Source organism: Prionailurus viverrinus, chromosome E1, assembly GCF_022837055.1.
Source record: "Prionailurus viverrinus isolate Anna chromosome E1, UM_Priviv_1.0, whole genome shotgun sequence".
In the NCBI taxonomy this organism is placed as follows: domain Eukaryota; kingdom Metazoa; phylum Chordata; class Mammalia; order Carnivora; family Felidae; genus Prionailurus; species Prionailurus viverrinus.
This window is the reverse complement of record NC_062574.1, coordinates 16,515,794-16,543,045: the sequence shown is the minus strand read 5'-3', so window position 1 is coordinate 16,543,045 and position 27,252 is coordinate 16,515,794. Positions and strand designations below refer to the sequence as shown.

Below are 27,252 nucleotides of genomic sequence, written 5' to 3'. Positions count from 1 at the left end.
ACATTTAAAAATCAATAAACATTTAAAAAAGCGTTTAAAAAAAGAAAAAAAAAGAAAGGAGGGGGATATCACAAAGGGCCAGATTAGGGAGCACTCAAAGCAGAGTCTCCCAGCTCCAAATCTGCCCAGGGCCACCCTGCCACTCTCTCACTTACATTTACTCACCCCGCCCTAAGAGCTTCATCCCTCAGAAATCTGTCAGGAAAGAGGTGAAGCGCCCCTGGCCCCTGCCTCCCTCCTAAGAGGCCAACCCCCGGGGGTGTGGCCTGCTTCTAACAGACCACCCCCTCACTTACATGCACTTACGTGTAAAATTCTTCTGCAGGGGATGTTGAGTGGAGCGTCCAGGTGACATTGTCCTCGGAGAAGTAGTTGGTGCAGTTGCCAGTGTTCCAAGAGTTCTTGCAGCTGGTCCAGGGCAGCTGGTCCGTGAAGGAGGAGATGAGGTAGTAGAGTGCCCAGGCCATGATGGTGTTGTAGTAGGAAGCGATGTAGAAGGCAATGATGCAGATGGCATACCCGATCCCTGGGAGAGACAGGAAGGGAGGCCAAGTCTCAAGGACAGCCCAATAGTGAAAGATGGCCCCGGGTCGCCAGAGGGCCCTGCAGCTCAGGTGAGGGAGAAAGGTGGGGCTGCCATTCACTTCATTCCCCAAGACTGGGAGGCAGTGGAAAGGAAAGGTGGCAATGTGGTAAATTCCTTAGATGTTTTTTGCAAGATTACACATTTTATTTTATTTATTTATTTTTTCAACGTTTATTTATTTTTGGGACAGAGAGAGACAGAGCATGAACGGGGGAGGGGCAGAGAGAGAGGGAGACACAGAATCAGAAACAGGCTCCAGGCTCTGAGCCATCAGCCCAGAGCCCGATGCAGGGCTCGAACTCACGGACCGCGAGATTGTGACCTGGCTGAAGTCGGACGCTTAACCGACTGCGCCACCCAGGCGCCCCTGCACATTTTAGAAACTAGGTGCGTGTGCTGTTAATGCTTTAAACTTTTTTTCTATTTCATTTGCCTGAAAAAATATTTTTATTTCAGTGTAGTTGACACACAATGTTACATTAGTTTCAGATGTACAACAGAATGACTGGACAAGTCTGTATGTTATACTGTGCCCAGCACAAGTGTAGCTGCTGCCTGTCACCACACAATGCGATTACAGCACCGTTGCCTGTACTCCCTATGCTGTGCCTTTTATCCCTGTGACTTACTCTTTCCGTAACTGGAAGCCTGTATCTCCCACTCCCCTTCACCCATTTGGCCCATCCCCCCACCCCCTTTCCTTCTGGCAACCATCAGTTTATTCTCTTTACTTACAGGTCTGTTAGGTTTACTTTTGTTTATTTATAAGTTTACTTTTATTTATTTATAAGTAAAATGTTTACTTTACTTTTATTATTTTTTTAAGTTTATTTTTTTTTAGTAATCTCTACAACCAATGTGGGGCTGGAACTCATGACCCCGAGATCAAGTGTCACATGCTCCACCAGACACCCAGGTTTACTTTTTTTATATAACATTTTTGAAAGTTTATTTATTTATTTTGAGAGAGAGAGAGTGCACGTGAGCAGGGGAGGGGCAGAGAGAGAGGGTGAGAGAGAGAATCCCAACCAGGTTCCACATAGAGAGCCCCATGTGGGACTCAAACTCACGAACCATGAGATCACAACCTGAGCCGAAACCAAGAGTCACTTAACTGACTGAGTCACCCAGGTGACCCCTCCAGGTATACTTTTAATTGCCATTTATTGCTTCCCTTTAACAATCTCATACCACTTAAATAGTCAAAAACTTCATTACTCAACTTATCTCCCAGATACCTGAAGGCCTAATTGATTCCAGAAGAGGGTCCCTAGCTTCCATATGTGGACAGAAATCACCTCTGCCCTGCAGGACCACTCATCCACCCACCCACTTAAGCCTTCCAGTTACCTTTGAAAATTGGGCAGATTTTCCTCCATATCGAAATGCATCCATTTCGGTGGTATTGGCCTAGTGCGAGCTCCATGTAGAAGAGCGGGATCCCCCCAAAAACAGCCATGATGGTGTAGGGTAGGAGGAACGCTCCTGCGACAGATGAAAGACAATTTTATTCCCTGCCCACATCCCTCCCAGGACAGCCCGACTGACTGGGCTCACACCAAGATTTACGGGGCCACCTGAGGCTTGAGTGTCATGAAGCCACGGTGTGCCGAGGGACCTCACGTTGTGCCCCCCTGCTCTTAGTGCTCTACCAGAGCGCCACAGTGAACAGGGGTTTCAGGGAGTGCACGAAGGAGGCAGAGAGTGCGTGGAAAGGAAGCTGGACTTGGGACTCAACAGACCAGGTCCCAGAATCGGTCCCACTTCTAACCACCGGGAGGACCCTGAGCCACCTCTCCCCTCTGAACCTCTATTTTCCCTCCCCTATAAAAATGACAGAGTCGAGGGGTGCCTGGGTGGCTCAGTCAGTTGAGTGTCCGATTTCAGCTCAGGTCATGATCTCACAGTTTGTGAGTTCGAGCCCAGCATCAGGCTCTGTGCTGACAGCTCAGAGCCTGGAGCCTGCTTCGGATTCTGTGTCTCCCTCTCTCTGCCCCACCTCCAGTCACACTCTCTGTGTGTGTGTCTCTCTTTCTCAAAAATAAATAAAAACATTAAAAAAAATTTTTTTTAAATGACAGGGTTCAGGTGGGCTGAGCTTCCCCAACCCAGCCACACGTAATAATCACTGGTGAGCTTAAGAACACACACCCACCATCCCCCTGAAGCAGAAATTCCAGATATGGTGTAAGACAAAAACTCTTAAGCTGCTCAAGTGATTCTGATGCAGCTGGTACACAGAGCGGAGTTCGAGACCCTTGGGACAAATCCCCCATGACAACCCGTACAACAGTGGCAACAATCACCAAATTAGTATTTTTGTTCATCCATACGTACTATCCCTGGCTCCAGATACTTGCTATTGATATTTGGTTGTATTTCCATAATTCTGCTGCGCCGGAATGCTCCCCTCCAGGCCACCTTTGCAGATGTGGCTGAAAAGGGTAGTTCGTCACAGAATGAGGAAGTGTGGGGTTGTTGTGTCACGGGAGGTGCTGGTGTGTCTTGGTTCTCATGGCTGAGGCAGAATGTGGAAAACCTAGGTGGCGACTGCTCACCTGCAGCCTGAGTTTTAGCCCACAGGGTGGGTCAGCGGTGATTTTCCCTGATAATGTTCTCTCCCGTAAAGTGCTCTGAACTCAGAAACCTGAAGTCAGTGCAACTCACAAAGGTCCCACCTGACTTGGAATCATGCTGGGTAAATCTGGCTTGAGAATAAGAAGCACGTTGTGTTCTCAGGATGGCATCCGTCCAGCTTTATAGTGGGGAATTGGTGTAGAAGAAACGTCACCAGTGACCCAACCCCTTATATAAAGCTCAGGCTAAAGGTGAGCCCTTGCAGGCTGGAGATAAGGTGACTCCAACTTCTGCTCCTCCCAGGCAGGGGGTGCTGGGCTTCCCCAGCCCCCACCCCACCCCTCACCCCTGAACTGCCTTTGCAGCTGCAAGGACCAAGGTCCTTAAAAAATGTGGCAAATCCTGGCCACTCTGCGTCAGGCCATCGAGGAAATGAGGAAGGACACTAATGAATTCTCCCCCAAACCTCGTTTTAGCTGCCCTACCAAATCAGTGTCCAGAGCTTCTGTCAAAATAAATATTGACTGATTGACCTCCATTTCTCGTCCTTTTCCCACTTTGATAGCAAGTCCATTGTCAACACAGAGGCCTCATACCATCTCACTCTTCTCCACTCTCCTCTTTGGGGCTCCCACATCCATGCCTCCAGTCAGCTACTGGTTTTGATAATCTACAAGTTAACTGCTCTGAAGGTAGAAGGAGGAATAAGAAGTAGTCTCTAGCCTCAAAAATGTAGCACAAAAATGTAGACATATCCATGTATGGTTTAGGTTAGCAGCAATGCCGTGCTGTGGCTGGGTTCAGCTCTAGATCATGCTCAGATTCTAACTCCAGACTCTGGACCTGGGCTGACACCCTTCTCTGACCCGGGAGGGCCTGGGACCCTGGAGCCACTTCCCAACGTTTCCTTACACAGACGTAACCTCTCTGGACTCGCTGCAAGAGTGCAGCTTGGATGATGCAGGGATGAGAAGGGAGCTCTGCCACAAACGACGCACTAAGGAGGCTGAAAGTCTGGCGAGGTTGGGTTTGGAAGAGCCAAACTTCAACTTCAACTTCATAACCCAACTTCATAACCCAGAGAGCCCCAGACATGCTGACTTAGCATTTTGGCTTCCTGGGGACTTGTCTTTTGGACTAGCTTGAAAGTCTGAGCAATCATGTTCCCAGATTCCTCAGTTAAGACAGAAAAGACATGATTTCTGTTCTGGCCTCCCAAGAGGATTTACAGACCATCCCTCGGACACAGCCTCTGCTCGTAGCCCATGATACTGACCCCCTCCATTCTGGTAACATATGTAAGGAAAGCGCCAGACGTTGCCCAGGTCCACGGCATAGCCAATGACCGAGAGGAGGAAATCCATCTTCTTGCCCCAGGTCTCCCGTTCCCCTCGATGAGCCTCAGCCACTAGGGAGGTGGTGGCAGCCGGAATGGAGTGCTGAGTGTCATCTTCTGCACCAGGGCTTGGAACTGCTGAGTACCCATTGGAGATTTGGCCAGACTCCACCTTATCCTCGGGGACAGGCACACCCTTCTGTAGAACTCCATTTTCCTGACAATCGTCTTTATCCTTACAGGCTGACAGCTCCTTCTGGGAATTTAAGGGCGTGGTATCCATCCTGCTGGCTAGGATATGATACTGACACCCATCTGCCGAGGACCCGAACCGAATCCTCAGTGCTCAGATGCGTGGGTCTCCTCAGAGCTTTATACCAATGGGATTGAGAGCTCTGTTGGAAAGGCACAGACAGCACAGAATTATGCATTTCACTCATCTTTGGTATTAACATCAACAAACATCTTAAACCACATTAATCAATGGGATTACAAATGCCTCTGTCAAGCATGAAACGTTCTGTCTGCTGTATGATACTCAATAAAATCAACTACAGTTTTCAACCTACATGAGGTATCAAAGCACAATCAAGTAATTTGGGAAGGAAAAATCAAAACAACAAACAAAATAGACAGCAAGTCACCAAGGTCTTGCACAGGCTCTATTTAAGACAAAGTACTGACATCACTCTGAGGGGCTGGAATTGCATCCTGGGGTTTACCAGTAACTCAGAAGAATGTAAGAAGAGGGCTTGCTTCAACAAAGCTTCGCAGAGCACTTACCTTGTCCTGGACGCTGCGCTGGGAAAAGAATAAAAAAGAAAGAAGCGGTTTTTGCCTGCAAATAGGTTAGGACAATCCTGTCTTTTAAGCTGAACATGGCACATGTTTTATATAAATTGTAAGTATGACTTTGAAAGGAAAAGAGCAAAGGCACGAGGTGAAAAGGCCACCCTGTGGGAGGCACCACTAGCTCCTTAGCTCTGGGCTTGTTCACTCTTCCTGCAACCCAGCTCTTAGAGATGCCAGCTGCTTCTGGCTGTGTCCAGTCCATCAGCGCTCCGCTGTTCACGTTGTGCCTCTACAAGTCCGACAGGCTTGAAGCGGCGCCACTGCTCACTATTTATTCTGCCTGCCTCTCCTAAGGTGAGTCCACCTGTTACTTCGCAGCAGTGGGCAGGTGGGATCACTTCTCCCCTAGGCCGGAAGAGCCAGGGAGAAGAGCATGCAGGGTAGAGATGCCAGCATGACTGGTGTCTCTGTCCGTAAGCGCCTCGGTGGAGAGGGCTGGCCGGGGACTCGGCACCGCCATATCCCTGCCGGGGGCTGAGATGCAGAGAAGTCAGCTCGGCAATCCAGATCGAGGCCTCACACGTCAAACATGGGGTAGAAATCTGAGCCCTTTTGGACTTTAAACCTATGACCTGTTATAAAGTAGTATGGAGCCAAGACCTTCCATCTAACTTCATTTCATCTGGGCCTGAACTTTTCAAGCTCTTGAAATGGTCTGGGACTTGAAACACATTTCTGCTTAGCTCAGGTCACTTTCTACCTTTCTAGATGCCTGGTATCACTATTCACAACTGAAAAGATCTGATATTACCCCTTCAGAGCCAACAGTTGGAGGATGGCTAGAAATTGGTAACTAATAAAAATGGCTGAGTATGTCTCCTACCTACTTGGGGCTTTCAGGGACTAGAACTTAACTATCCACATGTGGGAACATGAAGACGAAAATGTAGTGAAAAATTAGAACACAAAGTAGTAGATTCACACTGATGACAACATACCTAAATACTGGCAAGGATTAGAAATGAACACGAGAGGATGCAAGTAATTAGCGTTTTGTGTTCATTGGGTTCTTTTTTCTGTAAAGTAGAAAATTTTAAAGGGACTGATTGTTGCCAAAAATATTACAGCAACAAGAGAGAAACCAGCTCCATAGATCTAGGGTGTGTGTGTGTGTGTGTGTGTGTGTGTGTGTGTGTGTGGATGGGGATGGGTGTCTTGAGTTCTCCCCTATCCAGCTACTTGGTCCCCACCCCCTGACCCTATCCGGGGCTCACGGATGCAAACACCACTCACCGAAGAACAGGAATTTCTGACCAAGAGTGTTCTAGGTAAAACCCCATTTGGCTCATCTTGACGCTGTTCTCCAGCCTCTCCCTGTCCGCTTCTCTGGACTTTTAAAATTAACCACACATTCTCTCATCCACCATAAGTAACCATGTACCAGGCTGAGGGATTTTTTTAAGGTTCATTTTTTTCCCCAGGTCGCCTGGTTGGCTCAGTTATTTAAGTGTCCAACTCTTGGTTTTGGCTCAGGTCATGATCTTAGAGTTCATCGGATCAAGCCCCACATCAGGCTCTGCACTGACAATGTGGAGCCTGCTTGAGATTTTCTCTCTACCTCTCTTTCTGCCCTTCCCCACTTCCGTCCCCCCACCCCTCTCTCTCTCAAAAATAAATAATAAACTTATTTAAAAAAATTAAGTTCTTGGGGCACCTGGGTGGCTCAGTCGGTTAAGTGTCTAACTTTGGCTCAGGTCATGATCTCATGGTCTGTGGGTTCAAGCCCCGCGTTGGGCTTTGTGCTGACAGCTTAGAGCATGGAGACTGCTTTGGATTCTGTGTCTCCCTCTCTCTCTGCTCTTCCCCCACTCATGCTCTATCTCTGTCTCAAAAATAAATAAACATTAAAAAAAATTTTTTTTAATAAAAAAATAAAGTTCTTTTTTTTTTTTTTTTTTCAAGAGAAAGATGATGAGGTGTCAGTGTATTTAAACACACAGATAAATTAAACCTGAACTTTGTGGTCCCTGGCTGTGTTGTTTGAAGAAGGTCTCTGTACTTCCCTTTGGCCTATATCAATGATGTGTTCTCCACATTAAACACTGAAGAACTTGAAGATCAGATGACAGAGATAAAGAACTTTACCATGTGCACCCAGATGATACTCAACAAACAAAGCCAGCCCATCATTGAGATTCCTTTTTCCCCAACTTCAAAATCGTACCCCAAATTTTATGCAGGAACTTCTTCCTATCTTTAATACTCCTCTAGTTTCAATGCTCCTCTAGTTTAAACTGCCACTCATGGCACCTGGCCGGCTCAGTCGGTGGAGTGTGACTCTTGATCTTGGGGTCATGAATTTGAGCCCTACCGTTGGGTGTAGAGATTACTTAAAACAAAACAAAACAAAACAAAAAACTGCAGCTCAAAGATCTTCCTCTGACGCATCCACCACGGTCTATGGGACGGAAACATCACCCATCTCCGAAGAATACAGTGGCAGAGGGAATACACACTTTGCCATCCTAGCAACTCTGTCGCCTTTCTGATGGGAGAGTCAAGTGATTTGTTCTAGATTTCATGTAACCTCTCCCTTGGGGCATTCTGCAGGGAAGCTGGAAGATGTGTGTGTGTTAGTGAACTTTATTGGACAATGTATGTTCTTCAGTACCTTCCCCTAAGGCAACCAATCTTGATTTCTTGGCATCTGTCATGAGCAGCTTCTAGACAAATAACGTGCTCTCTATTTTTGTTCTGAGCATTACAAAGATCTTGTTTCCTGAAATATCCCCCAGCACTTTTTTTTAATTGCATCAACAGCCTGAAATGGTTCAAGTTGTAAGAAAGCCTGTTAAGAGCGACCCATGACTTCAGGTGGTCTCTCTGTCCACCCAGCTCTGCTTTCTAGGGTTCTTCTATTGTGCTTGCACCCCCAATCACTTATGTGCAAACATAAGTTACAGCCACCCAAAGCCACCAGACAGGTGGGAGATGCACATCTCCTTTTCTTCAATTCATTCCTCTGCCTCTCCCAATTGGAAGAAGCTCCTCCCAGTTACTCACCCAGTTGGCCAGGAGAAGATGGCCTGGCCTGGACCCCCTTCTGCCTACAGGATGCTCCTACTTGTGGGTCCCACTCTCCCTTCCTACTTTTCTGATTCGACAGAGCACTGGCCACCCTTTTGTACTGAGATCAGCAGGTAACAGTTGAGAGCAAGCCACCCGGGAACACAGAAGTAAGAGTTAAGAATATTGGTTTCTAAGAATGTTCCCTTAAAAGCTTTCTTTTTACAAGATATTTTTATCCTGCTGGGTAGAGATTGCAAACGAGGTCAATATGACAGCTGTGACCTCCACTCAGTAGCCTTTGAGTTTCTCCGTGGCCAGAAAAAGCCCCCGAAGCCCTTCCTCTGCACCTCGAATGTGTGCCCTTGTGCCAGGCTGAGCAGGTGACAGGCTGTGGGTGGTGCCACATAACCCCGGTCCTCAGTGGGATGACAACCTCACATGCAGGACTCTCATCCCCCACATCTCTGCACACGGGCAGCACAGCAGTGTCATTGACAGGCTGGCAGTGAACTTTCTGCTCACACCCTGCTTCCTCCCAGCCTAGAGGGGGTGCTAATTCACTCCACCTCCCCAACTCTACCCCAGTAAAAGGGATTGTTTCCATTTAAACTTCTTCTGATCAAATCTCTATTCCTCTTTTCACAAACTCTGTCTCTGTAGCCAGGGGAACCAGTATGTGAACAAGTGTGTAATTATAGTGATTAGTCATGAAACCACCCAGACCTTTGGAAATGTCCATGACCCTACTTGTCTGTTTGACACACATCAGCACATTCTAAGCAGAAACACTACAGAAATGTTGTACTTTGACTTCACTTGTGAAGATCAAAGTGAGTTCATTTCTCAGGACGCTCAGTTTTCATTTCCAAAAACAAAACAAAACAAAACCCAACGTGAATTATGGGTTTACCACTGAGATAAGATTAATTATAGGTCATATAGCCAAGTGGCAATTTGCATTCACTATTCAGAGAGAGAGTCTGAAGTTCCCAAGACACCTCCCGAGGGTGACAAGAAAGCTCTGGTGTCTACTTACACAGTGAGCATGGAGCCGGGCCCTCTGCCACACAGCAACACTAATTCTACAAAGACACACTGTGTGCCTAGTACATGCTAGGCTCTTGGAGGCAAGGCAGCCACTGTCCTGCCTTCACGGAGCTCGCGGCACAAGGCCAAAATCTGACTGTGGGAGAAACGGTACTTCTGTCTAAGGAGGGAGAGGCGGGCGCTGCTCCACAGTGCTGCTGTGCACCCTTCTGTAAACGGAGGTTTCTGCCGACCTGATGCAGCATGTTGAGATGCCTCACACTGCCAGCTCCAAGGTGCCCTCAGATTTTCAAAGCCCTTCTTTTGTTCCTTTGTGCTTCTGTCCCAGAACCCCAGACTGTAGTCAGTTCTGGCTCACACTCTCCACAGTGTAAGACGGTGGTTTGTATTTGTATCTGCAGGGACTCCTGGCTCACCTTACAAACAAAACAGACTTTAGGATGTGAATGGAGACAGCAGGGAAAACCTGCTTGTTTCTGGACAAAGGGGGTAGACATGAACTCCACTATCCCAACCAAAGAATTCCTTATGTGAGACAGTCGGACAGTTTAATTTTCTGGAGAGGAATTAAATAGTCTAAAACCAGGGTGCCTGGGTGGCTCAGTTGGTTAAGCCTCCGACTTTGGCTCAGGTCATGATCTTGCAGTTCATGAGTTCAAGCCCCACATCAGGCCGTCTGCTCTCAGAGCAGAGCCTGGAACCTGCTTCAGATTCTGTGTGTGTGTGTCTCTCTCTCTGCCCCTACCCTGCTGGCTCTCTCTCTCTCTCTCTCTCTCAAAAATAAATAAACATTTAATAAATAGTCTAAAATCCTTAGGGCTGTTTGGGCCAGTTACCATGAGAAAGGACAAGGGCCTCTGTCCAGAACTTTCCCTGCCTGGGACAGAGTAGCTGTGAACTTCTCTTTAATAAAAGAAATGGATTTGGCATAGGTAGGCATAAATAGCCCTCCTTTAGTGAACATGAGTGGCTGAGCCTAGACTAACCACCATCATGAGGCATCACATAACATTTCTTGTGTCCACACCTCATGGCTCTCCTGTGGAATCTGCAGTGGAATCCCAGATCCACCACTTACTGGCAATGTGACTTGGGGCAGGTCACTTAACCTCTCTGAGCTTTCATGTCCTTATGTGTAAAAGCAGGCTATTAAAATTCTCACTTCCTAAAGGCTGTTGTGGGAAATGAGGTATGACAAATGTTTAACTCAGTGTCCAGTGCATGGAAAGCATTAATAAATGAGAGTGAATTGATGGTCACAATGCCACCACATATATGCAACCCATTTTACTTTCCAGCTTCACACCCCAGTCAAGGGAACTGAGGCCCAAAGGCTAAGTGACTCCTAGCCCACAGCACAATGGAAGGAAAGGCTTCCGGCCCCTTCCACGCCTCCCTGGTTTGTGCTTGCTCCTCTCCATCAGTTACTCTCCTTGGGGTCTCTGGGAAACTGGCAAACAGCAGATTCTTAGGCTGCTGTCCCAGAGATTATAATTCAAGAGATCCATGTGGGTGCTGCATGCTTTACAAGCACCCAGGTTATCGGGGGCAGGTGGGCCACCGAGCATGCCCAGTGCATCCCTACCCTGCACCCTTGCTCCCCCCCCCCCCAATTATGCTGCATCCCTTGAGGCCTGGCTTAAGTTTCTATCTACACTCTCCATGAAGCTTTGCTCACCACCCCAGCCCAATTACTGCACAATTACCAATGTGTCGTTTATCAATGGTTATTATGGACCATTAGTTATCCTTCTATGTCTATTTGCTTTGCATGCCCTGGAACCAGGGCCATGGCTTACACATCTCTGTGCTCAAATACTCGCTGACTGGTGTGCGCATTGCGCAGCTCCCAGCGAGGAGGCGCTATTTCGGGTTTCCTGGGCGCAGGCCCTAGGAAGCCACAGCCGCCATGCCAGCAGTTTTGAGCCTCAGGCGAGACACTCCTCTTTCTTGCCCCTCTGGGGCCCATTCTCAGGGGCCTTGCCCCTCCTCACCCGTCAGGAAGATATGCTGTGCATCTTGGGGGCAGAAGGAAGACTGTCACGACAATCGTTTTAATGGACTATGGACTAGAAAAGACTGACATGTCTGGGATTAAAGAAGAGCCTGGGTTGTGCTTTTAGACTTTGAAACAAGTACCAGCAGGCACGCCCGTCAACAGTCTGTGTTCCAAACACTCACTTGTGCCTTGCTTGTTTGGAACTTGCAATGTATTTTCTACCTACAGAAATAAATCTTGTTAAGTGGTGGTTAGCCTCCTGAACTAGCTTACAAAATCCTAGTTTAACTGTCAAATACTGAAACACCTAAAATGTAAGCTATGGAACACAGCCCTGTCAAGTCTTACAGAATGGGGTGGGGGGACAGTGAAAGTGATTATGAATTACTGGTCATCTATCACCTATCTATTTTAAAATTTAATAAAAACAATTTTTTAATGTTTATTTTTGAGGGAGAGAGAGACAGGGCATGAGTGGGGAAGGGGCAGAGAGAGAGAGAGACAGACAGACAGACAGCAGACAGAATCCGAAGTAGGCTCCAGGCTCTGAGCTGTCAGCACAGAGCCCAATGTGGGGCTTGAACCCACAAACCTCAAGATCATGACCTAAGCTGAAGTCAGATGCTTAACTTTTTTTTTTTTTTTTTTTTTTTTTTTTAAATTTTGAGAGAGAGAGAGAGAGAGCCATGGAAAGGGACAGGGGACAGGGAGAGAGAATCCACACTCACTGCAGAGCCTGATGCGGGGCTTGATCCCACAACTCTGGGATCACTACCTGAGCCGAAATCAAGTCAGATGCTCAGTCGACTGAACCACCCAGGCGCCCCGATCATCTTTCTTAACATTGTTTCTGATTCTTAAGAAACTCTAAATGTAAGGACAGGACAAGGAAGTACAGAGACTCCCATGCAGATTCTGTGGAGGTGTCTTTCAGGCTCCATTATTAGAGCTGTGGAAGGTGATGACACAAATTTGTTATTACATTTAACTTCACAATTTACAACTTCTTGTGGAAAAACAAAATTGCTGCCACTGTGTTGCAGTGTGACCTAGGCTGGGAAAGGAGTTGGGAAACTCAAACAGGTGATGTGATTAGGAGGGATTAGGAGTGTTGCTGACACCTTTATTGTTGTCATAATGCAATTTATGCAATAAGTAGAAATCAAGATTAAAAACACATTTCCAAACGCAGGTTTTCTCTTCCTTGATATGAAGTCTTGCGTTAAAACTACTTTCATGTAAAACAGACATGATTAGACCCACAAAGAGAGCCAAGAGAGAGACTGGCGGGAGAGAGAGAAAACCAGCCCCAGGGAGGGGGTATTATGAAAGGAGGGTGGATTTACCTGTGGCAGCTGAACGAAGTAGAGAGAGAAGGCAGGAGAAAGGGATCTGAAGTGGAATTAAGTACAGTGTGAGTGATGGAGGCAAGAGGGAAGGAAGAGCTGGGCCCATTTCTTTGGGTGGGGCAGGGAGCGGCAGTGGGGGGGACACACAGGGGAGAGAGATGGGGTCAAGCAGCAGAGTGGAGGGGGCCGTAGAGGCCACAAGATGTTTGTGACTCAGGTAACACTGCTTGAAGGGGCCTTTACTCTTAGGTCAAGAAGTTCTGAAATGCGCTTTACAATGTGTCACACACAGTTTGCATTCATGAAAATCCGTTCAGCATTACACAGCACTGATCCAGTCCTCAGATGCACTGAGATGAGGGCAAGAGGTTCCAAACCCTAGGAGTTTGTGGTTTCAAGACGTAACCCTCTGCACTTCCCTTACTATTGAGATAGTAAGGGAAACTTAAATATGGGCTGTATAATTTGCAACGACATCTATGGAGCTAGAGTGTATTTGATAAGCAATATGATTTCACTCCTCTGTGGAACTGAAGAAACACAACAGATGAACATATGCAAAGGCGGAGAAAGAAAAGAGAGGGAAGCAAAACAGAAGAGACCCAAATACAGAGAACAAACTGAGCGTTGCTGGAGGGGTGTTGGGTAGGGGATGGACTAAATGGGGGATGGGCATTAAGGAGGGCACTTGTGAGGAGCACTGGGTGTTGTATGTAAGTGATGAATCACTAAATCCTACACCTGAAACCAATATTACTCTATATGTTAACTACCTAGAATTTAAGTAAAAACTTGAAAAAAAAGAGGAAAAAAATAAACTGAAATTAAAATAAATAAAGAAAGGCTATATATTTGATAAAAATATTTTATCAACGTTGTTTCCCAAATGTGATAATAATGGGGCTCTGCTTATGTAGGAGAATGTCCTTGTCCTTAGCAGACAAGAGAGGACATATTTAGATGTCTGCAAATTCTCAGAGATTCAACCAAAAAATTATATAATATACAGATTGTATAATTATTACATGAATTATATCACATATTACAGAAAGTGTACTGAACTATATTACACACGCAAAAATTAGAGAGCGTGCATGCACAAATGTGACAATATGTTAATAGCCGGTGACTCTGGGTGAAGTTTCACTGGACCATTTCCCTGACTTTTCAGTTGAAATTTTTCAACTGGGGGGAGGAAAGAAGTTCTAGCCCTGGGAGGGCTGGGGAACCTCTGGTCAGTCAAACCTCCCTGCGGGCCGGGCTGGAGCACCCAGAATAGCTTATCTCCACTCTCCCGGCAGTGCCTACCCGCCCCTTTCCTCCGGCCCAGCTCCTTTCCTCTGAAGGGAGGAAAAGAGCCAGCTAATTTGATTAGTGTTTAAAAACAACACACCCAGGGGGAAAGGAGAGAACAGAAGTACAGGAGACTCAAGTTCCTGGATGGGCTTGAATAAGCCACGGGGGACCTGGAGCACCTCCAGCTCTGCCCCTCCCTAAATTTGAGGGAGTCCCTTAGTTAGAGGGAAAAAGTCTGTTTAGTTTATTTTATTCAGCAGCTTAGTAGTAACGGAAATAAAATGTTCTTTTTCTTTGAATAGGCCCAGAAAAATCACACAAAACTGCAAGAAGGCAAAGGTCTGCTGACTTGCTCCCTCCTATCCAGCCCACCTACCAGCCACCCCCCACCCCACCCCCCTCTGGCACAGCACACAACTGACTTTTCCAGATTTGCCACTTGGCCTTGTCACAACCCCCCCCCCCCCCCAGGCACCCACCTCACCTCTTCCCTCCATATCTCAAAAAAGGACATAAAGAACTGGACCTCAGGTCCCAGGAGACCTTCCCCATGCCATCAACCACCTGGCAGTGCCTGGGGCCCAGGCCACTGGGCTGGCCCTGGGACATAGCCTCCTTGTCTCCACATTGCTGGGGTTCATCTCTGTTCTGCAGGCTAGGGGGCTCCAGGGTTAATGAAAGGATATCCACTCCTAGCTTTTAAAATGCCTATGGCTTAGGGGCACGTGGCTGGCTCAGTCGGTGGGGTGTGTGACTCTTGATCTTGGGGTTGTGAGTTCGAGCCCCGCAATGGGCGTAGGGATTATTTAAACATTCGCTCTTAGGGGCGCCTGGGTGGCTCAGTTGGTTGAGCATCCGACTTTAGCTCAGGTCATGATTTCTCGGTTTGTGAGTTCGAGCCCCACATCAGGCTTGCTGCTATGGTCATCCTGTCAGCCCACAGCCAGCCTCAGATCCTCTGTCCCCCTCTCTCTGCCCCTCCCCCGCTTGCACTCTCTCAAAAATAAACATTTAAAAAATAAATAAAATCTTAAAGATAAAAATCAAATAAATTAATTTTTAAAAAAGCCCTATGATTAAATACCCACTAACAAGTACCCTAGGCCCAAGGTTGGGGTGGCAGCAAGGAAGCTGCTGCCAGGTGCCAGGGGCGCCAAAAGGAAGGAGAAAATGAGGCAGACTGCCCCACACTGGCCGTCTCTCTACTCATTCTGTCACCACATAGATACAGGGCTGAGGAATCACTCGCTTGCCTTAAAAACATGCTATTGACATCAGTAAATGAGCATTCATCCTCCCATTCACCAACAGCCAACGGAGGTCAAGCTTGAGGGAATGTCCCTGCACAGAGACATTCCTCAGAGATGGTTTCTGCAAGCGGGCCCAAGTCAGTACCATGAGCTCTGCCTAGAAATAAGGGGGCCGTGTCAGCCTGTGGTGGGTCTTGTGCCCACCCCAGAAAAGCAGTTCACCCTCTGCCTAGGTTTCTTCTCAAGGCTGGTTTCATCTATTTTCCAACTGGGTCCCTCCTAGGATGAGTTTTCTTTCCTCAGCGTGCCCGTTAAGGTTAAGCCCAGAAACGGATTCACCACAGGAGTGGGGTGAGTCAGTTTCACTTGCCCCAGGAATGGAGACATGGGGTGACTTATTGTATCTTTGACTCCACACCCAAGCCTGTTACTGTTACATGGGATACCGCAAACCTCAGAGGCGTACAGCCGACTGTCCACAGCTCCGTGACTGGAAAGAAAATCGGCACAGCCCAAATCTGTACTGCCGAGAAGCTGTCTCCACCACACCGCGCCCTGGGCGTACTGCAAAAGGGAGGTGGGGAGCTGGGAAACTGTGGCTTGTTTGTCATTGAGGTCTGGGACTTGGCTCGTGCATGGCAGCATGTGCCTTAGAGTGAAACCTGAGGTGTCCCCAGTGGCCCCCGATTTGACTGCAACATCTGGGTAGAGTCCCAGCACTCCGGGCATTTCCCACTATCGTTTCAAGTCATGTTTGCTTAAAGCAGAGACATTAGGGTCACAGTCACAGAATGAGTTGGAGGGGACTCGGACCTCATGTTAGGCAGGGCGCCCCCTCCAGCCCCTCACTTAGAGCTGAGGACTGTGACACCCAGAAGGGCTGATCTTCGTCAGGAAGCACGAAGTCTGAGGTACCTCCTTGGACAGAAAAATTACCGCATAATTTTCCCTTTGGCTACACAGACATCTTTCTTTAAAAAGTCAAATCATGACCATATCCCACTGATTCATTAAAGCCAAACGAAAATTAAACGTCTTCAGGCAGCCCTGCCTTTGTTCTCTCAAATAAAACCATTTGATGACTATGAAGGAGAAGGACCGGCCACTTAGTGGCTGAATTTCTGGAATTACCTGTGTTTCTCTTTGGAAGGGGACATCAGGGATGTTTCTGCAAGCCTGCCATTGGAGGCAACCGCCTCCAGCCAAGCACCCCTCTTCCGAGGCCACATTGCCCATTAGTGAACTCTTTGACATGCCTCTCTGGGTTTCATCAAAATGCTCAGACGACTCTAAAAAGCCCCCAAAGAGGAATTTCTGAGGTTTTGCTAAGTCCGTTAAAACTGCAACATTATTCTGTCTTCATCCTCACCCCTCCGCCCACCCTCAGTGTATGTTTCTTAAGCAAGAGGCTGAAAGAAACAGGTTTGAGTATCTGTGCTGCTGTTACATTCCTGAAATGTCCCACATGGATCACCAAAGTGCTGAGGGGACTTCTGATTAATTGCGAAGCAGTCTCAATCCGCTCTTATTCAGCTTTTGTGAAAAAACCAAACCAAACAAAACAAAAAACCATGCACGAAAAGGCTTGCTTAATTTGCAAAAGCCCCTTAAGAACCAGACTCTCATAGGCACCCGGAAGCAGCCACCCCCACCCCAGGTAGGAAAACCACCTTTGGGCATCAGTGGCCACACAAAAGCAAGGAATGCGACAGAGTCAAAGCTGTGTGTTTCCCTCCACTCCTAAAAACCCTAACATGAATGCTGCCATAGTGCCCCTCCGTTTAATTAAACACAAATCCCAACGTTGCTTTCTGAGACATTTTTCCTATGTAACTGAAGGCAAAACACATTAAATATTTGATCTAGTCTTACCATGATGAGAGCTAGCAGGCTCATAAATAATCCATTGACCTGGTTCATTTTTCTGAGCAAAACTGATCACAAAAAATACATACACACAAGCGTTTGTCAAGTCTGACTCTTAGAAATTCTACCCCTCTCAAGTTCTTCAGAACCCCAGCGGAAAAAGGAATTCTTTATGCAAAAGACCCAAAAAGGAAACTGCTCCTCGGGGTTCTTTAGCTCCAGAGAGTGTTTTCACTTAGTTAAATGTACAGTTATTTTTTTTTAAAGCAATTGATGGTTACACCTTTCAACCATGTAAAACAGCTCGTTGGCGGTTGAGTTTCCCATAAATTCTGAATGGCCTGTGAGCTGTCTGAGCGTGCATCAGCTCTGCCAGTTAAACAACCCAAGCGCAGGGAGACTCATCCCACTTAAGAGTCATTCAGAGATTTCTCTAGATGTTTGGGCATTTATGTCAACCAGAACTCACCCTGTCGAAATGCCTTTGCACAAAGCCACCTGCACACCACAGCGGTAAGTAAGGATCAAACAGAAGCCGTGGGTTCAAACTAAAGCAACTTTTCCCAACGCGCAGGACAGCACTTAGCTTAATACGGTCTTTACAGGATCTTGCTCTGGTGCTCAGGACATCAAAAAAGCCGCCTGCGTCCGTAGACAAAGGAGCCCTCCAGGTCCCCTCGTCCGCTCGGCGCTCGCTAGTCCCGGGTGCGCCGGCTATTCCCACCCGTCCTCCCCGCAAGGGCAGCCGCAGGGCAAGGAGCCCACCCCGCGGCGCACGCCCTCACCCTCGCCCCGGGAGGCACCGCGGGCTGGCGTGCGAGTTCGCAGAGAGGAAAGGCGAACCCACCTGCCGGGAGACCGTGGGGAGGCTGGTCCGGGGCTCTCCAAGGCGGGGCAACCCTCGCGCCCTCGAGGCACCAGGGGCGCCGCTGCCTGTACCGGAGCTGGCGCCCAAGCGGCCGTATTTGTACTCTCGTTCCCTCACATGGTCTGATCTCTAGATATCCGCCGCCAAAGAGCTCTTTAAGAATTTTTGCGTCACTTTGAGCCGCAGAAACTTTACGGGTGTCCCCTGTCGTGCCTCGGCCTCCCACCTGGGGTAGGGGTGGCCGCCCGGGGGCTCGCCGAGGGTGGGGGGCTGCGCCGTACGGGGGGGGGGGGGGGGCAGCAGGGGGCGGGGCCCCGGGGGACGTGAGGGGGACACGCTTCCTAGGGGGACGGTGCTCTAGGAGGCGGGGAAACCCTGGGGTGGTGGGGGGCTGGCAGAAGGCGGAGCAGAGCAGAGATTCCCAACTTGCTGGCTCTAACATTTCGGGGGAGGGGGCTGCTCCACAACCGACAGGTGTATTTCCTTCCCCACCAACTTCTCCCCGAACTGGGTTTAGGTTTCTGCTTAAAGTCACTTATTCAGAGCAATCTTTCTAGACCACGGACACCTCCCCATCACCCACGTCCCGAATCCTGCTCTGTTTTTCTTTCCTAGGACTTGGCACCTGGCATTCCCGAGTTTATCTGGCTCCACTGTGGGATGTGCGCTTGGCCAGAAAGGCCCTTGTCTAATTTCTGGCTATCTCCAAGAACCCCAGCAGTGCCCAGCCTGGTGGCTCACACTAAATCCTGGCAGACAGAATGAATGAATTCTTTCTCGTTTTGCTAACCCGCCACACATCAGAGCTGTCTCAGAACAGATAGTATGGGTGGTGATCTGCAGAAGTGGATATGCCTGTGGTGTTGCTGGGGTGGATAAATTACTACAGTATCTTAATTATCTCAAGAGGTTCAACAGGAGCTTATTGTTTTGAATCATATGAATATACTACTTTGATAACTTTTTTTTTTTAAGTTTAAAAATGAATTTCAGGGGTGATGGGTGGCTCAGTTGGTTAAGCCTCCAACTTCAGCTCTGGTCATGATCTCACTTTGTGGGTTTGAGCCCTACATCAGGCTCTGTGCTAACAGCTCAGACAGAGACTAGAGCCTGCTTCAGTTTCTGTGTCTCCCTCTCTCTCTGCTCCTCATCCCCCTCTCAAAAATAAATAAAACAAAAAAAATATTTTAAAATGAATTTCATGTTATTGACTGTATTGTCTTTTCAGCAAAATTATATTTTACATTTGAAAAGAATAGATAGAGTACTTGCTTTGGGATGTCCCTGAGGAAGAGATGAGAGGGGAGGGGAAACCACCTCCCTCCTCCCAAAGGGGGCCAGGGATGAGGCAGAGTAGAAGGAAGAAAGGAATTACAAGCTTGCAGCCCCTATGTGCATGGAGGGACTGAACCCACAAAGCAGAGTGCGCACTGAGCTGAGTGGAGCCAGTGTCAGCGGGAGCAGGCGGGGTCCCCAACCTGGGAGGAATCAGTGTGAGGCTTTGGTGCCACCTAGACGTCAGGGTGGCGATTGCAAGGGGCCGGGGCTGCTCTGGTGAGCCAGCTGGCATTCAGGGCGGCAGAGCCAGGCTGGTGATTCCTGAGCAAGATTGGGAATTTCACCTCAGGCCAAATCCCCAGGAGGCAGGGGCCCATGTGGGCACCTGCCCCTTTCAGATGAACAAGTTGATGCACCCAGGGCTCTGCTTGGCCTTCTTAAACTCATGTGTAAGCGCAGTATGAACAAGGGGCTACACAAAAGTAGGGCGCCCGTCTGAGGAAGGGGAGGGGCAGAGCTAAGGAAGGAGGAGACCAAGAGTGGGACCACAGGCTGTAGGAAGCAGTGGGGGTGACTTCAGCCCTTGGCTAAGGCTCTACCCGATCTGTCCTCCACCTTGGTTCCAACGTGGCTTTTTAAGACCACTTGATAGTCTCGCGATCCTGTTGACCCCACCGCTCCTGGCCTTTTTTCTAGATCCTAATACCCATTTCTGCTCAGCCACTCCAGGCCCCTCTTGGTACTGCCTTCTTTGGTGCTATGCTGGCCTAGAGAGTGGGAATCCCATGGATCTGGGTTAAATCTCGGCTCTGACCCTCTACTGCCTGTGTGGGTTTGTTCCCATGCAGGGTAAGTTCCTTTACCTCAACCTTCTGGCCTTTGAGTCCCTGGTCTGTAAAATAGGGATTCTGTGAGTGGTGGGCACCGCCCACAGGGGGGTGTAAAGGGGGGAAGGATCCCTCCCACTGTGCACTTCTCCTCCCCAGAGAGACTTCCCCCATCTCCTCTCTGGCCTTGGACCACCTTGGACCACCCAGGCATGACGTCTCTCCTCTTGCTCCCTGCCTGAGGGTGCTACCAGAAAAAGCTATTAGACTTACACAGACTGCACCCTTTCCTCGTTCCTTCACTGCCTCCCTGGCAGAGTCTATACAAAATGTCCCAGATGGTCCATCTTCTCTCTAAACACGTGCTTTCTCTTCCTCTTGTCTCTGTGGGTGCCACCAATGAAACATCACTTAGCCTCAGCTGCCCCACCTTCACCTCAACGAATCTGAATCCAGCCCCTCTCTCTTCCCTAAAGCGAACTCTTCCCTGTCCTGCTTCTCACCCTCACTGCCACAACTGCCCAGTCATCCCCAGAAGCTGACTCTCTCCTGTGAAGATCTCCCAGTTCTGGCACCCTATTCCCTCTGCCTGTGGAGCTCCACTCCACTGCCCATCCTCCATCCATATCAGGGTGAGTGGACAGATGTCATGGTCTATTGCCAAGCCAGGGCAGCCTGTACCCTTCCCCATCGTCCATCTCCATCACACAGCACCTTCCTGACCTGGGCACCTGCTCCGTGCCAGGCAGAGGAAGACAGGAGCTGTGCCCTTCGGAGTCAGGCAGGAGGTCTGTGCTGAACACAGTAGGCAGCAGGGAGCCTGGAATGGGAGAGGCATGAGGAAAGCGGTGTTTCAGGGAAGGATCCCATGGCTCCTCCAACCTGGGCTAGAGGACCAGCGGGGCAATGGGGGTGCTGGAGGCAGACAGGTTCCTTAGCAAGTAAGGAGTGAGGCCGGGAGGCACTAGTACCTGTCGGGAGGAGGTGGAAGTGAGAAATCAGGAGAACCTGTGAAGCCCAGCCACTGGTTGCCCTGTTGCGAAAGCGATGGGGCTGTCAGAGACTCTGTGAACCTGGGTGAACTTGGGTGACTGGGTGAGGAGCCCTGCCAGACAATTGTGGTTCAGCAAGAATTTCTCTTACTTCCGCTAGCACTAGCCTAGAGATAGCGGGGCCTCCACAGAATAAACACAGCCCTCTCTCCCTCCCCACACATAAACACTGCTACCAAGAAGACCCACTTTCTGGGTGTCTCAAGGCTCAGCAAACCGTTCCCCTGTGGAGCCAGACCAGAAGAAATCCTGTAAGTCCAATCCTCTCCCTCCAGAACGCCAAGTGCCCTCTGTGTGCCCTGCTCTGTTCTGGTTAACACAGTAACGGAAGATGAGGCCCGCCCCTTCTTGTGGGCCTTTCCCCAGCCTTTCTAGCCCTTATGGTGTCTATCTGCTCCATCCCTTCCAAAGCACCCCACCCCTTGATTTTCCAGGGAGGTGACACAGTTTTGGAGACTCTGTTCATGTTCAAGCATGTGCAGAAGACAGCACCTGCAGGGCAGGATTTGCTGCTACTGTGAACCCCCAGAGGGCTGGGCAGGCATTCCCCTGCGCCAGGGCCTCCTGGATCCAGATGAAACAAGGAAAGAGGATGGGAGGGGCAGCCCCATCCGGAGTGCCAGGAGGGTGACCTCGCCAGGGCTCGGGCAGGAATGGAAGGCTGTGTCAGGTTCAGTCCTGATAAAGATGCTTTGGTCACCTCTCCTGGCCCCATTCTCTTTCATTCCTTTTGAGCCTCCTGCCTTTGCTAAACAACCCTCTTCCCCCACAGTTTACAGTGATGGTGACTACCCCATGCTCTATCTGTAATATCTTTGAAGCAGGGTTTTGATGTTTACTTCCTTCCTACAGAATTTCCTCCTCTGACTGGGGACACCCTTAGCCGGGGCCACATTCTGGAGGACAGCTGTTTTTTCGCCTTCTACCCTGGCAGAGAAGTGTCAGCCGGGAGAAGGGCAGAGTCCCAAGGGAGGGCTCTGTGTGCACCTGGGATATAGCCCTTTGACCTCTCCGACATGCCCACCTCCTCCGCGAGGCTCTGAGTTCCCAAGGGAAGGGCCTTTCTACCTCTCTCCATGTCTCAGCACACAGGAGGCCCCGCGAGCACAGGTACTGCCAGTGAATGACAAGGAAATGCTTTTTACTCTTGACAGACTCGGAAGTTCCATTAAAACCAGGGCCCTGGCAGCTGGCAAGGAAATCCTGACACACCCAACAACAGAGTGCCCCCCAGCTGGTGGAAAGGGTGAGGCAGATTCGTCTGGGCTGTTTGGGGAGGTTCACAAGATTTATTGTTCAATGAGAAAAAAAGCAAACCACCGAACAGGTGTTAGTTTGCCGAGCAGGGGGAGGCTGATGAGGTACATTGAAATCTAAGTATATACCAGTGAAAAAGAAGAACAAGAGGAGGGGGAGAAAAGAGAGAAGGAAGGAAGAAAAAAGACAGAAGGAACACAGGAAGACATTCTAGAAGCCCCAAGCCTTATCACAGAGCAGGGCAGAACCAGAAGGCTTTCTCAGGGGCCCGGCTGCACCTCACCGGGTATAGATGGTAACTTCCAGGCCAAGTTACTCAGCGCCATTGTACTTTAGTCTGTTCCCTCAGGAAGGGGGCATCTATTTGCACTAATTTACTAGCAAGGATGCGGTGAGCCGAGAAGTGAAGTTTAGGGCTTCTCTCAGGATCAGATGAAGAGGGACAGAATTGTTTTTAGAACTCCTGTCCTGTGCATCAAGCCCATGAGGTCAGTCCTCTCGTCTGGAGTCCTACTGTCAGTGCCCCTTTGCCAGATCAAGATTATGAAACACTCACCCTTCCTTTGGCTTTTCTTCCCTTCCAGGAGCTTCAAGATAACGTGTGCCTCTTTGTAGTGGGAGGTTTCCCCTCAGTCTCCTCTTGCTGTGCTCATCACCCTCATCCTTGAGGTCTGTGGTCACTGTGGTTTTAATTTAAAACCAGTCAGTATTTCTTTTCTTTCTCCAACTTCAAGCCCTTTTATAACTGTTCTGGCACTTACCAAAAGAAAGACCTCCTTCATAGAAAGTCACCTTCTTTTTCCACTGGCTCATGTATATCCATCTTACTGTCCCAGCAAAATGATACACTCCTAGAGGGGAGGGAACTGTTTGGACCCCAGACGGCCAGGCACAATACTGGACATGGAGAGGCTCTGTCAGAAGTAGTTATTAATAAAAGCTACCATTTATGGAACATCTATCATCTGCCAGAGTCATTCTACACATTGTCTTTCATCCTTCTCCTACTGTAGGTAATACACAGCAAAACTCTTTGGCTGTATTTTGCTGTAAATGGTTTTAAAAATAAATGACAGACTCCCTCCTTTTCAAGTTGTGAGTCTGCATATTTAATACATTTTTAAAACTTTTTAATTAAAATTTTTAAAGTGTATTTTTTTGAGAGAGTGACAGAGGAGGGGGAAGGGTAGAGAGAGAGGGTGAGAGAGAATCCCAAGCAGCCTCTGCACTGTCAGCACAGAGCCCTATGCAGGGCTCAAACCCACGAACTGTGAGATCATGACCTGAGCTGAAACCAAGAGTCGGACACTTAACTGACTGAGCTGCCCAGGTGCCCTTCATATTTAATACACTTAAAAATGATTTTTCAATAAAAGTGCTATGGATACTGAGGCTCAAAGAGGCTCAGTAACTTGTCCATGGTTATGCAGACTCCAAGCAGCAAAACCAGCCTGCCTGTCTGAGTCCAAAAGCCCTGCACATCCCGCTGTGCTGGGCTGGTTTGAAATGAGGAAGGTACAAGCAGTGAGAAAAGCAAACTAAACTGTGTGGGTTTTCCTTCTTTTTTCGACTCCCCTTAAGTAAGTCACCTTCATGAAGTCTGGACCTTTCTGTTAAGCACTAAAATGAGGGTCACAGAGGCTTTGTTCTCCTGCTACTCGTCCCTATTGAGCAAGTTACAGGAAAGGAGACTTCAGATCTATGTATAAACTTTTAATTGAGCATTGCTGTCGGAATGTAGGGCACTTTCAATCAGCCAGCCAATCAGTATTTACTGTGACCCAGGCTTGTGAACACTGCGGTGAGCAAGACAAAGCCCCTGCCCTTGGGGAGCTGACAGTGAGTATTGACTTTGGGGAAAACAGACAAATACATGTAAATAAATAGGATAATTTCAGAAAGTGATAAGTGCGGTGAAGAAAATAGACCCCGGTCACAGTAGAGAGGGATGGGTGTGGAAAAGGTAGAGGCAGTCAGGGGGTGGGGTGGGGGGAAGCTGGCTACCTAGGTGAGGTGCTCAGCCATGACCTGAGTCATGAGAAGCCAGCCATGCAAAGACCTGCGGGAAGAGCTTTAGGAAGAGGGAACAGCAAAGAGGCAGGAGTGAACTTGGTGTGTTGGAGGGACAAAGGAAGAAGAGAGCAGTTAGCAGGAGCAGAGCAAACAAGAAGGAAAGGGAGGAAGTTGAGACTGCGGAGGTAGGCATAGGCCACAAGACTCCTGTCACTGAATGTTCCAAGTAAAACTCCAAAGATTTCTTAACTGTTTTGGACAAGTTTGGATGAGTTAACGTCTATGGTCCCCGGCCGGGTGAGATGCAGGGAGGCTAAGCTGTAAGTCAAACACATGCTGGTAGTTCCCACCATATGCCTACCCTGCCTCAGCTCCCTGTTCTGCTGAACTGCAGCTGATTTTAAAAAATAAAATAAAAATGGGGCACATGGGTGGCTCAATTGGTTAAGCATCTGACTCTTGATTTCGGTTCAGGTCATGATCTTGCACTTTGTGAGACTGAGCCCCGTGTTGGGCTCTGCGTTGACAGTGCAGAACGTGTTTGAGATTCTCTCTCTCTGCCCCGCCCCTGCTCACATTGTTTCTCTGTCTCTCAAAACAAACAAACAAACAAAAAAATAACTTTGAAAAAACAAAAATACCGTCATGGGGCAGCCTCAGAAGTGGTTCCAGAGAGTGCTCCGTCACATCAAGAGGAGTTATGGAACTAGAGGTTTTCTTTTTCTTTTTTCTTGGAACTAGAGTTGTTCTAGAGGAGTAAGCAAAGTGAAAAAGAGCAATTAGTATTCAAACTGCACTGAGAGAGAGGAGCACAGATGGGCTCACCACCTCCACAGTCCTGTTCCCAAATAACTGCAGCTGGTAGGAATTGAACATTTGCTCCCTCCCTTTCTTCTTTTCCCTTTGTGGTAATGCGGAGAAGGCTAGGAGTTTGAAAAGGGAAACAAAAACAACTCTGGCTGGTTTATTCCTAGGTTTCAATCAAATTGTATCACAGGCCACAGGGAGGAAGAGTCAGCGTCAAGAGCAGCAACAATGGTTCAGACAAGTTGTCTTAAACATGGGAATGCTCATCTGGAATTACTTAAAGAAGTCCCACTTGACCGAGGCCTACGGCTGGAGTCAGCAGCAATGCTCACACACACCATGTGACTGAAGGAATTAGAGCACAAGGGCCCTGGCTCTGCCAGCAGCAAATTAAAATTAAGCTGCTCTTTAAGGACAAGCTGGATCAAGCAGATGGGTTCACAACCACATCCTGAAGGCATGTCTCATTATCAGGTCTTGGCTTCTTGGAAGTGTAGGGTCAGCATGACTCTACATGTCTCCAGAGTCATCCTGGCTGGCAAAGACTTTCCAGAGGTCAGAGTATCAGTTAAAGAGTTCCCAGTCACACCTTCCTATTTCTGTGCTCAGTGGTCACCCAAACATTAGCAAGTTCCTCCAATTCAGGTCTCTGGTTAAACCTTTGGCTCATTTCCCTTTATCTTCAGCAGAGAAGACATATGCAATGCTGTTTGTTTCACCCCACTTGATCCTGATTTTATTTGGGAAATCGCTTTTATTAAATATGTTGTTATGAAGATTATTCTTTCATATATTGCAGATTTGGTTTATAATTTGTTTAGGACTTTCACATCTATGCTTATGGGTGTGATTCACATGTAATTTTTTCTCTTACTATCCTTGACAGAGTTATGCCAGTCTCATAAAATGATGCTTTATGTCATAAAATACTTCTTTATGTCTTTCCTTTTGGGCTAATCAAGATTCCCCAGAGAAGATTTCCAATCTCCTGGGTGCTAGAGTTCTAGGAGCCCAAGATGGCAGGGAACATTCAGAATGTAACTACTCAGTTAATCCCCTTATGGTACTTTCATCCTCAGTTATGTTTCTGACTTCCAGAGCATAAACCGTTTTTCTCTCTTGAGAATAAATCTTGAATGGGCTGAGAGAGCAAGGGAGGGACAGTCACCAGCTGCCCAAAGTAGGGAGGGGATCTAACAGACACACCCAACCTTCAGTAACCCTTCTTTCACTCCCAATTCCCTTAATGGTCATCTGGAACTACCATATTGGGGAATTACACAATGTAAATTGGTTTGCTTAGCACTGGCTGTCTCCACCATTGGCTCAGGATTCAACTTTTTCAGCTCTGCTAAATTGTTCAGTGCCTCTGTGGGCTTTCCAGCTTATTGTTTCTCCTCTTCTGTTGCTCCCAAGTTGTGGATTTAGGTCTTCTAAACAAATCCCTCTACTGTCACATTTAACAAAGTTAAGTGTATCTTCTAATTTTTAAATATCTGCAGTATCTATCATGGTATCTTCCTTTTGATTTCTTGTGTATGTGTTTTAATTAGTCTTGCCAAGATCTGTTAATTTTTTTGTTGTTGTTGTTAAGACTTAACTTACAGCTTTGTTGATCCTATCTTTAATTTCTGCACATTTTTTTAATGTTTACTTTTTGAGACAGCACAAGTTGGGGAGGGATAGAGAGAGGCGGGACAGAGGATCTGAAGTGGGCTCTGTAATGACAGCAGCAAGCCCGAAGTGGGGCTCAAACCCACAAACCGTGAGATGACCTGAGCTGAAGTCGGACGCTCAAGTGACTGAGCAACCCAGGTTCCCCAATTTCTGCACATACATTTTATTTCCTTCTATTTTTAGATTTATTTTGCAGTTCTAATTTCTTGACATAGATGCTTAGCTCAATTCTCAGTCTTTCTTCCATTCTAATAAAATTTTAATACTATAAAATTTAAGTACTGTTTTAGCTGTATCTGTCATTTT

The 27,252-nt window shown here is 48.0% G+C and overlaps 1 protein-coding gene across 1 annotated transcript in view; it reads right to left on the bottom strand.

Moving 5' to 3' along the window:
• SLC6A4 (solute carrier family 6 member 4) overlaps window positions 1–26,869 on the bottom strand; it is a 46,344-nt gene extending 19,475 nt beyond the window's left edge. Inside the window, exons 1-5 of the mRNA XM_047831965.1 lie at window positions 25,104–26,869; window positions 23,006–23,129; window positions 4,440–4,894; window positions 1,937–2,071; window positions 307–526 (exon numbers count right to left, since the gene is read on the bottom strand). Of these exons, the coding sequence (XP_047687921.1) occupies window positions 307–526; window positions 1,937–2,071; window positions 4,440–4,782 (698 nt within the window). The 5' untranslated portion in view covers window positions 4,783–4,894; window positions 23,006–23,129; window positions 25,104–26,869. The remainder of the gene's footprint in view (window positions 1–306; window positions 527–1,936; window positions 2,072–4,439; window positions 4,895–23,005; window positions 23,130–25,103) is intronic.
• Window positions 26,870–27,252: the final 383 nt, after the last annotated feature.